The following is a 12,148-nucleotide window of genomic DNA, read 5'->3' on the forward strand; positions in this document are numbered from 1 at the left end:
TCTAGATTTGGTCAAGCAAGTGTGATACCTGGAATTTCTGGGCATGAGCCTGATCAGTTTACCGCTTCAAGGGGATCTTCTTTTGCAGGGCAGGGCCTTCCACCCAAACCTGTGCAATCTGCACCGCCAGTTATGGAGATTGAGTGGCAGAAGTTGACTGAGTTTGATCTGCTTATAGACTTTGTATATGTCACCCTGGGTCTTCCCTCTACAAAGTCGGTCTGCCCCCTGATGCTGGGTACATTTTAATGCCTTGTGTGGCATCTGCACAGGTCAAACTGTTGGATGTCTTGTTTCATCTCTTGGCCCCGCAAAGACTTTCAGTGGGCACTGGTAAACATGATTTGTGGATCCTATTTACTTTTACCCGACCAACCTTCCTTGTTAAAATCAACTGGTGTGATGAAGTTTATAATAGGTTTGACTTATTTAATGTTTCTTCCCAAACTATTTTTGATACCACAGTGGGATCTTAATTAGATAGTCCCTTCTTTCGTGCACAGCATTTGAAGAAATGCACAGCAGTCCACATTATACTCTGAAAACTGTGTTTCTGGTCACTTTAACTTTGGTTTTTCGCATGAGTAAGCTCAGGCTTTCTCAGTGCAGTCTCCTGTGAACACTGGACTTGTTCAAACTGCAGCTACTGGTTCCAGCCAGAGACTGCAAATCCAGCCCACTCTGCACAGGCCTAACCCGGCCAGAGCAGAAAAACACCACGAAGAGGTCACCCCAGTGATCCTGACCCGAGATCCGGTGACCCCTGACCTGCCTCAAGCCTCCAGATGATCCCTGCAGCCTCAATCCAGAGGACCCCCTACCGCGACCAGAGCGGGTAAGAAAATCTGATGTCCCAAGGCACCCCTGCACCCAACGCCCCATGGCCTTGTGTGCCCAAACAAACGGTGCCTAACCAACCCCGACATCTCAACTTACCCCTCGAAGTGGTGGTCGCACCCAGAAAATCCTCGTCCCGAGCCTGCAGTGTTTCTTTGTACCGGAGGTTCTCCATTGAAAACAGCAGGGCATCCAACCTCAAAACAGCACCCTGCACATGGCCGCCCTAGTGCCGCTGAGGGTGCAACTTTGGTACTACTTTGGTCCCCAACTTGCCCTGAGCTAAACCCTAGGAGCTTTGGTCCCACAACATCGTGGCCTGCTTGCCAGCAGCCACCAACCGGAGACCCCCTATTCTCCATAGGATAACATTGGGCCTCAACACTCTGAACCCGGCCGCCATAGTGCCGCTGAGGGTGCAATCTCTGACCCTGGGGGAGCCCCGAGTCTAACCCCAGAACCTTAACTCCCACAGTCATTTACTTACCTGTGAACCATTAACCTGTTTACCTGCCATAGGATAACTTTGACACTTTTTGTCCAAAAAGTTTCGAAGTGTGGAGTTTTGAAATCTAAAAATATTACTTAAAAATCGCTCAAATAATCAAAAAGTGTTTACTCACCTGTCTGCAAGAAATGTCCAGGTGCTGAATCTAGGTATCCAGCACTGAGTTAGAAAAGTAACGTAAAAACAAACTTACCTGTAATTTACTGAAAAAGCGTATTCATTTCAATGTACTGCATTTGCTAAGTGTTGCATACTACTGCTCCCCTGTAAACCAAGCAAAGTACAATTTTCTATTGCATTTTCAAACTGTTCTATATCCAGTAACTTATTACTGAAAAGTTTTTTTAATGCTCACTGGTGCCAGGCCTGCTTGGTTCTAAAAAATAAACAACCGTATATTTTTTTACAAAAACAATTTGCCTAGAGTTCATTTCTTGAGTGTGTGAATTCATTTGCTGACGGAGTGTGTCCATCTAATGCTTACCCTGTCCTCTAAAACTGCCTTGCTGCTCAACCAAGCTACCACTATTAGAGAGTAAGGTTCTGTCTAACTTTAACCTCTGCCTATCTCTGGTGACACTTGGACTTTATACACACTGTACCTGATTTTGGTGTAGTATATATAGAGCCAGTTTCTTACAGTAGACAATCCAATCTTTGTTTGATTCTCCGAGGCAAATAAAGACAAGGCAATACCAAAGAAAACTTAGTCAAGGTGGATCGTCCTCTCCATTAAGATCTTCTATGCATGGTCAAGAAGCAGCCCATAGAAAGGTTGAAGGCTCATTCCACCAGGGCCAAGACTGCTGCCACTGACTAGGCACACCGAGTGCCTGTTCTTGACATCTGTCAGGCTGCGACATGGGCATCTGTACACTGGTGTATGAAGCACTACTGCTTGAACAGCAAGGCTGATCCGTCTGGGCGCTGGAGTTCAGCCGAATAGTAGTCCAATCGCTGATTCCCTCCAGGTTACAGTATTTCAACAGTCTCTACTTGGGTCTACTGGATTATCTTGTACATCTGCTCTAAGTTGTACAGAATACTGCAGTCATTTGCTTGTACAAACCCACAAGATGGACTTCCTTGTCTTGGTTTCGAAAGCAGCTGCTCTGGTTACCAATGATCAAAAGAATCCAGTTTAAAGCCCTAATGATTGCTAACCGAGCTTGTCATAGAGCAGGATCTAAATATATTTATGCCAGTATGAGAAAATGGGGTTCTGTTGCACTCCCCAAGCCCCCAATCCCCACTTGCTTTGCTTTTGATGCAATTTTGTCTGTAGAGTACTGGGTCCCTGCTGTCCAGGTTCTCAGTGTGTGAGAGAGTGCCATCTTTCTTGCCTTGATATGCCCCCACTTTTTTATGAACTGCTGATGTGCTCTGACTGAGTGTGCCCTGGGTTCCTGCCAACCAGGTACCCAGGGCCTGTGTTCCTTCCCTAAAACTGTGCTGAAACTAAAATCCCAATTGGCATCTCTGGCCACCTGTCAGCCCCTAGTAAATAGTACCCTAGGTACCCAGGGCATGGTGACCAGAGAAGACCCCTGAGGGCTGCAGCACTTATTGTGCCACCCTCAGGGGCCCTGTACCCTGGCACCCACACACTGCCTTTGCAGGCTGAGTGCCTAAGTACAGAACTAAACCAAGAGTCGACATGGCACACATCCCTGTGTGCCATGACCACAGAACCCACTGCCCTAGCATACTTCAGTCACTCCTCTAGCTGGGTGCCCTATGCCAGAGGTGTGGGCACAGGTGCATGAGCCCTGTGCTCCTACAGTACCCAGGGCCATTCCTGGGCACTGTAAGTGCAGTGATGCCATTAAGAGTATATGGTGCTGGGAGGTTGTCATTACGAACTCCACAGCACCATAATGGTTATACTGAAGACTGACAAGTTTGGTACCAAACTTCTCAGCACATTAAACCCGCACTGATGCTAGTGTGGGATTTAATGTAAAATGCACCAGAGGGCATCTTAGAGATGCCCTCTGAAATCCTAACCCTACAATCCACGTCTGGGCTGAGTGGCTACAGTGGCTGCTACACAGCAGACATGTAGCTGGATCCTTGGGTGGAGAGCCCACCACTCTCCTGGGCCTGCAGCAATGCACATCCTGGGTGAGGTGCTAGGTCTCCTCCCGCAGTATGGGCAGGGGGAAGCTTCAAAGGCATGCCGCCTCTGTGAGCTTCTCCAGACCATTTGCTGTACCCAGCAACTGGCCCCCACCAGTTCTAACCCCCACTCTGGTGGGAAGACTGGCGGGAAAAACTACGTCAGGACGGGGGGTGTGCCAACCCCACCCCTCAGGTGGGGAAGATGAGGTGAAGCACGACCCCGGGCTCCGACCATCTCGTAGATGGAGAGCCCTGCCCAATCCCAGCTAGGCTCCTGCCCCCCTCCCACAGGAGAGGAGCAGACTAGGGGGTGTACTCACCCCAGGACAGGGACCCATTGGTCCCTGTCTTTGCCCTACCTGTAACGCCCCTAAATTCAGTATTTAGGGGCTCCCTGAACCTTCCTTCCTTAGATCCCGATACGAAAAGAAGAAAGAAGATCAAGAAGAAGACCCGCTGTGCAGCTGCTAACAGGACGACAACAACTGACTTGACCCCAACCCTACCGGCCTGTCCATACTGGAACCTGCTCCTGCTTAATCCCGGCGACTCCTGCGGACAGCAACCTTGGGACACCCGGAGGACCTGCCTGCCTTGACCCTCTTGAAGACTGGGACTCCCATCAGCCGAGGATCTGCTGCAACAACCCACCTGGTGCCACCCAGGAAGCTCTGGACCAGCCCACTCTGCATCCGCCGGGCCGGGCCCAACTGAACCAAGACCATGAGGACGTCCCCCCCCCCGGCGACTGGGACCCGAAGTCCAGTGCCCAAAGACCCTCCTTGACGAACCAGCTGACGCCTGCAGACTCAGAACCAGGGGCCACCCCAACCGCGACCAGCCGAGGTTAATACTTTTCGACACCCAAAGACACCCCTGCACCAGGCGCCCTACAGCCCCCTGTGCCTCCCTTTGGGGTACTACCTGTGCTCCAAGATTCCAACTTACCTCTCGAAGTGCTGGTCACCCCTGGAGAGTCTCTGTTTGAAGTTTTGAAAACGGAAAATATTCATATATAATCAGCCAACGTCCGAATTCCGAAGTACTCACCTGTGATCAGGGGAGAAGCCAGTACTGTACTTTTCAGCCCTGTACTGAACCGCAAAAGTAATCCCAGCCGGGTTTACAAGTAATCTGTATTTTCTCCATAGGAACCCATTGTCTGCTTTTCTAGGAAATTTCTTCTAAGTGTCTACTTTTGAAAACTTGAAATATTCTTTAAAAATCCTACGAACTACTGAAACGCAATTACCAACTTGTTCTAAGTTAAGACCCCTGTGCTAGCCCTAGGAGACCAGTGCTGGATTACAAAAGTAACGCGATCGTACTTTACCTGCATTCTGAATTTTCTCCCATTGAATATCATTGTCAGATTTTCATTGAAAAGTTTCAAAGTTTGAACTTTTAAAACATCTTTACATTCATGAAAATTCACTACAGTAACTAAAACGTTTTTGCTAATCTGGTTTCAGCTTAGACCCCAGGACTGAATCTAGGATCTAGTCCTGGAACTACCATAGTGATCTGCATAGTAATCAACTGTACTTAAATGTAGAAAACCCATAGAGCTCAATGCTATACTGTGTTTTAGGATTGTGTTGCTTACTACCAATACTGTATTCATTGTGTGCACAAACTTTATTGCTCCTTTGCAAAGTAATTACATGAGAGTACTCCTAACGAGAAAAGTATATTTTTATAACTGTTGGTTCTAAAAATAGAACAACTATATCTGTGGATATAAAAACAATTGGCCTGGCGTTCAGTCCTTGAGTGTGTGAAACCTTTTGCTGATTGAGTGTGTACAACAAATGCTGTACACTGTCCTCTGGTACTGCCTTACTGCTCGACCAAGCTACTACTTTGGAGAGTAAGGTCAGTTCTGACTTTAGCCTCTGTTATTCCTCTGGGGTTGGTGGACTCTATACACACAGTACTTCATTATAGTCCAGCAGTATATATAGAGCAACTTTCTCACACAGTGCCAGTGTTCTTTCCCTAAAAACATGCTCACAATTGGGACATCTTACCCCCACCATAAGTGCCCCCTCACTACGACCATGCCACTACCCCTGCAGCTTGCATGTCCCTGTGAGGTGAAATAAGGACGAGGTCGACCTGGCACCCTGCCTGTGTGCCATTCCAGCTAGCACTGCCTTAGATATATGTAAGTCACCCTTTAGCAGGCCTTACCAGCACTGAGGCAGGGTGCATTGTATCCCAGGTGTTGGCATATCTGCATGAGCAGATCTGCCCCTACAGAAGTAGGGTATATTCCCTAGTATTGTAAGTGCCAGGGAAGCCATAGGGAGTACATGGGCTGGGGACTTGACAACTCGAGTTCCACAGCACCCTGATAGCTTCACTGAACCCAGGAATGTTTGGTACCAAACGGCTCCTTGAAATAAATCCACATTGATGCCAGTGTGAGATTTATTAAAACATGTACTCAGAGGGAACCTCAGAGGTGGCCTGGAAAAACCACCAGCCCAGGTGTGGGCACTGACTGGCTTTAGGCAGCCTACCACACACAGACATTTTTCTGGAACCCTGGATGGAGAGCATCTGTTTTTTGGGACCAGGAAAAATGCACATCTGGGTAGAGGTGACAAATTTCCTCCCCCAGGATTTGCCAGTGCTCGAGAGGGAAGCTTCAAAGGGTTGCCACCTTCGAAATGCAACTCTTAGCCTCTGCTGCTAGCAGCAGATGGCAGCCCCTGGTTTACACCCCCCATTTTGGGCAGGAAAACCGTCTGGACAATTCAAAAAGATAGGTGGTGTGCCCACCTGTGCAAACCCCAACTCTAAGGCGGGGGGAAACGAGGTGAAGCACACTTTTCAGTCCCTGCCATCTTGAGGATGGGGGACCCCTCCAATCAGGGCTAGGTGTATCCCCTCTTCCACGGGAGGGTGGTATAATTGAGGGGGTAGTCACCCCAGGTGAGGTGCCCATTGGCCCTACCTGCTACTTACCTAAAACGCCTCCTAAAGTTAGCATTTAGGTGGCTCGCTCAGACCTGGACCACTTATCTTTGAAGAGCTAAGAAAGAAGACATTTTACATCAGAAGCCAGAAGACAACTGCCTTGGCCCTAGCCCTACTGGCTTGCCTCCAGCTTCGACGAAGCCTGCGTCCTGTCTTGCAGCACAACTTCAATATAGACTCCAATCTCCTGAGGACAGCGGACTTGTCCAGAAGAAACCGACTCAAAAGACTCCGGATCCCGGGGTATCCACTTCTCCAGTCCACTCTTCACCCGATGCCCACAGCCCATGTCTGAGTGGCTCACCTGTGCAGTGAAGTCTCCCGGGCGGTCCTGACCTTGTGCCCAGCGTTGGCTGACTTCTCCTGCCCTCCACGACAACGCCGGCAGTCTGAATCCAGAGGCTCCCCCAACCCACTCCAGTAAGAAGATTGATTCCGATGTCCATAGGCACCCCTGCACCTTAAACCCCTACGACTCCCCACAACCCAACTTACCCCAAAGTCATTGGTATTCCTGCTGCCCCCTCTGGTTCCTCGCCTGCAGCCTCTTTGCCGTCAGGAAAATCCTCATTGAAAAGCATTGGGCGTCTGGCTTCGAATTTGCACCCTGCACCCAGCCTCCCCGTGCTGCTGCTTGTGTCTGTTTAGTGCTGCTTTGTGCCCTCGCCCCGTGCTTGTGCTAACCCCCAGAAATATGGCCCTTGCAACTGATTTACTTACCTTCAAGCAGTGTGGCTCCAGGCACCCCCTTTCTCTAGTGGAAAGCATAGGGTCGTACTCCGATTTTGACCTCTGCACCTGGCTGCCCCTGTGCCGCTGGTGGTGCAGTTTTGGTACCTACCTGGCCCTTTGCTACCTTTTGGCTCCAAAGACTGAAATTGTAAGTTCAATACTCACCTGTTTAACCATAATATGGTTTTCCCCATAGGACAATATTGGACAGTGTGAAAAAAGTTTCAAAGTGTCGATTTTTGAAAGTGAAAAATATTTTACGTTAAAAACATGCTTAACTGGGTCTTTAAAAAGAGTACAAACAAATTATAATTTTATAAAATTGGTGTGGATGTCCTTCTTAAGTTGTGTGTATTTTATTGATCATGTGTGTGCAATAAAAGTCTTACACTCCTCTGTGTTAGGCCTAAGGCTGCTTCCCCATACTACCACCAATAGAGCACTTTGGGTTTTTGCATTAAGCCCTGTATACTTTGGGAGAACCCCTGGACTCTCTGCACGGCATTACCACCTAGTGATATCCTATACAGAGCCTGCTTCCTACAGCCAGTATTCGAGAATATTACCCTTCAAGGGCCTTGCGCTCGAGAGGTGCACAGTAACTAGTGCTTCCGCGGATCAAGAAAAAGAGAGTGGGCAGCTCCTTCTTTTTGTTGTGATTTGGAACCAACTCCCTCTTCAATGAAGAAATATGCTGAATGAAACTTCCTTTCGGAAATTGTTAAAAGCCCATTTATTCTGTTTATAACACTCCACACTGGACCTGTAGTAGCATCAGCACCCTGACACTGCTGTTTAGCCGCTTGCTTTAAAAATCCAGTCATTCATTCATTTATTCAGAAAGAAACCAATTTCGATGCACCATGTGGCACTTCTGGAGCAGCACGAGGTCAAACAGAACCACATGGTGCCTGCTATCAACTTGCTGAGGCAGTACTGTTTCAGTCTTCAGGATAAAGTCTGGCACTTGGGTATTTTCTAAAGGTGAGGAATCTGCGGTTAGATAGACTATCAGAAAAGAAAGTGTAAATGTGCACCAGGGTTATTCAGAAAGTGATGAGTCTACCTCCAACCTGTACCCTGTTGGGTTCCCTAACAAATATCCAGTCATTTTAAGAGCCAAAGGTAAAAATGAAGAGACTTTCTTTAACATACTTATGGACTCTCTATAATGGCTAAAGAGTTCCAGTTTTATAGGTGGTTCCAATGTTCTTCATTTCCATTGAGCAAGTTTGTTTGAAAAAAGGTATTGCCATGCTGATTATTTAGTAATGAATCTTATACATCAGACATAAGGATTTTATCTGTGGAAAATGTTTAGCACCCCACCCGTGGAAGTTTGCAAGTACATGCCTGTAGCAATCAAGTAAAAAAAAAGTGTGTCCTTAGAATGCAACATTATGTCTCTTTCTCATTTTTAATGATGCAATAAAATCAGATCAATTACAGTAATGTATGTTCGACTGAAAATTCTACTCTAGAAATGCTTTCAAATTGAAGGACACTGGTGTGCCTATATATCGGCAGACACAAAGTATTGCCTAAGCTGTCTATACAGCCAGTTAGGCAGATTGTTTTTTTTCTTTTTTTGCGTGGTGATCAAGGATAACATTTTTTTTTCTTGAAGTAAAGTTTATTCTTGTAGACATGGAGTAGTGAATTATATCACAAGCAACTCAAGCTCTTACTCAAAATTTACAAAAGCAAACTTGTCTTTGCAAACACAAAAGATCATATTGTGTCAACTGGAGCTGTGAAGCAGTTGGACTGGAGTACCTTTCTATCAGCTGTCTCTTCCTGGCTCTGAATTGTTAGTAGAGGGAAGCATGACTTTGTCTGTAGGTGCCTTACAGGTTCTTGTAAAGCCATTGTTGTGAAGCAAATGGAGACAGATGCAAGTCTAACTAAAGACTTGTCTGAATAACACTGGAAACCTTCCAGCATGAGGCACTGTTTTGACACTGTTGATTCTCTATTTGATATAAAGTATCATTCTGACAGGAGTTCCTTCTTAAACAAATAGAACAAAAAAACTTTTGAAACCTAAGTGAGAGAGGCAGTAATGTGACTAATAATGATTTTGAATTGAACATGCCTTTATGTTGACATAAGCGTACACTTTGAAGATTTACTACTCCGATTCTAAATATTCCTTAATTGATCATTATGGTGTGTAGAAGATATCTCGTTCCAAAATGTGATTTGTCTTACTATGCTAGTCTGAAATAAAGTAGCCATTTTGACTTAAGGAGTATCACATTGACCATTTAAAGTTTGACTGTGAGTAATCAGAATCCTCTGCAAGTGACATTATGAGGATACAAGAGTGTTATTTTTAAATGGTACCTGTTGGTTTGTTATAGGTTCTCCTCATTGACCCAGTCCATGAGAGCACAGCTGATTTGATAAATGTGGCAGAAATGTTCTTAAGTAACCACATGCCTCTGCGGTAAGTATCTGTCTATTTGTTTTTCCTTTTTCCATTTGCTTATTGTAAATTTGCTGTTTGATTATTCTCATGTCCGTTCACTTTTTTTGTGCTCACTAATATACTTGTTTGTCCCTATCAGGCACTTGCATATTTTTATTCATTCATTTAATTTATCTGATAGGGCCTTCTAGCTGCATATTCCTCACCTTGGAATATCCCACACGGCTTCAGACTGAATTCGGAACATCTTGAGCAGTACCTCTGCATGCCTTAGGTTGAGTTAAACAGCTCTATCTTTGTTCACAGCGGATGTGGCATTTGTAATACCCATATAGGTACCACCCCAGCGTGCTGATACAAGTTCCTTTCTTTCCGCCCAAATAGCGTGGATCTTGAAGAGGTACCTGGGTCATATCTTAGCCCCTTTTTCATAATGTTCTAGTCTTTTTTTGAGCATTTCTGTTCCCAGTGTGCTATGGGTGTCCCCTAAAAAGCTACAAGTGTTTAAACCCTGTGGTTCCTGTGACAGGCAAATGTCTTTGCCGGCCCCACATCTTGTTTACCTGTGGTGCCTGGAGTCTGACCACAACTCCAGGAACAGTCGCAACTGCTACACCATGAATGTGAAGGTGATTTGGAAGTTGATAACTAAGCTCCTGGTGGGCTGACATCGAAGTCTCTGTACCGCTCTCTTGTTTGCGTGGAAGTTCCCAGTCCCGCAATGAGTCACTCCTGTCAGTCGTCATCTGTTACGTCTCACCAACATATGAAGTCTGAAGTCGATTCTCTCTTCGCCTTAACTGGTCCAAGTCATCTGACGAGGTGTAGGAACGACACTACAAGTCAAGGCCCCACATTCCATGTGTGGAGTCTGAACCTGGGCATGTTTGGACCCCATGGGTCTGGGAGGTGCACTGCCTGGACTTCTGCTCAAAGGTTTGCCCTCAATGCCTGCTGGACCCTCTGGATCAATTCCCGGATCAGAGCTGGACGTAATTCCATGACGTTTGCTGAGGTTCGGTCCTTTGGTGTGGTTTCCTGCGCCGCCAAACCCATAGTCATTCCCAACTCTGACACTGAGCCGGACCAGCATAGTTTGACGTAGACACTGACTGGATCCCAACCTCTGTCCGAGTTGGAAACAGTGCCTCCATTATTTGGCAGGCCCTGTGGTGACTTTTGCGGAGGAAGATTTGAGGATTCTTACAGATACCCTGACCCCCATAAAGACCCTTTGGCCCAACTTGATGATGACTGGTAGGAGCTGGCAGGCTCCAGTGACCTGAATACTTCACTAGACACTGGTCTGGTCTCTCCTCCTAGTGTGGCTATAGAGGAGGAAGAATTTGCTGCTATGGTGGTAGAGAGGTCAACCGAGGTCCTCAGCCTCCAGTTGTCTCACGTGGAATGAAAAACGAATGTCCTGACAGAGGTTCTTCATCACAGAGAACCCTTACTACCCTTTAATCAAGAACTCTCCAATGTCCTATTCGGGCATTGGCCAGGCCCTGCATAAGAACTCTCGTGCACAGGAGGATTGCACCTCGCCACTGCCCCTCTCCCTGGGACACTGCTGTCTTCACCCAGCACCCTATTCCATAGAGCCTGGTGGTGCAGACCTCCACATCCAGAGGGAATCTCTGCCCATTCCCTACCACTCTACTGGACAGTTAATCCAAGAGGCTGCATACCTTTTGGAAGATTATTTTCTCTTCCATCAGCCTTGCACTGCAGTTGGTGAACACTGTGTGCCTCTTGTGCCAATATAGCCACATTGTGTGGGACTCGGTTGCACAAGTGCTGTCCCTGGTCTCTGAGGAGGGCCAAGCTATCCTGAATCAGGCTATTGCCCATGGCACAGACACAGAAAGGTTCTCGATCAGATATGGGCTGGACACAGCAGACTTGCTGGGCGGCATGACCTTTGCTTAATCGGTGACACTTCGCCGCCGTGCCTGGCTGATATCTGAATTTTTTAGAGAAATGCAGGCACTTCGTATAGACAAGCCCTTCAATAGAACTCTCCTTTTTGGCAAGCAACAAAGCTGACTCAGTGCTTCAAGGAGAGTTGGGTCACCCCCCCGGTCGTGGGGCTCATCATAGCCCCACGTCAGCCTCACACTCCCTTTCGCTCCTTCTGTGGCTACATTGGGGTTATCAGTCGTGTCCTTTCCAGCAGAGCCACCAAGGCCGACAGGCTTCCCAGCCTTTTTGTGCCCGCCACTGGACTGTTCTCTATCAGCTCGCGTGAGGTCAATTCCTGGTGGTACCAGGAGGCAACTGATAGTTTGATATTATGGTACAAGCCAAGATTTTGTGGTGAAGAAAGAGGCTTTAGTCGGGATATGCAGTCAGCAATGATGGTACAATGTGCATTGACTGATCTACAAGTATAGAGGCATCATTAAATCATCATGTGTGATGGTTAAGATGTAACATGCTGTTACTCAGAATCTCTGGACATAGGCCTGAATTTGTAGTGTACAGGAGTGTCTGTGTATCCATACACACAAAGGTGATGAAGGTAGGGTAAT

The 12,148-nt window shown here is 47.0% G+C and overlaps 1 protein-coding gene across 2 annotated transcripts in view; it reads left to right on the forward strand.

Moving 5' to 3' along the window:
- Nucleotides 1-12,148, forward strand: part of UGGT1 (UDP-glucose glycoprotein glucosyltransferase 1) — an 849,443-nt gene that overhangs the window by 273,151 nt on the left and 564,144 nt on the right. For both annotated transcript variants that reach the window (XM_086943802.1, XM_086943803.1), the window contains exon 15: nt 9,547-9,632. In XM_086943802.1, the coding sequence (XP_086799928.1) occupies nt 9,547-9,632 (86 nt within the window). The remainder of the gene's footprint in view (nt 1-9,546; nt 9,633-12,148) is intronic.

This window comes from Lissotriton vulgaris, chromosome 11 (assembly GCF_964263255.1).
Source record: "Lissotriton vulgaris chromosome 11, aLisVul1.2, whole genome shotgun sequence".
In the NCBI taxonomy this organism is placed as follows: Eukaryota; Metazoa; Chordata; class Amphibia; order Caudata; family Salamandridae; genus Lissotriton; species Lissotriton vulgaris.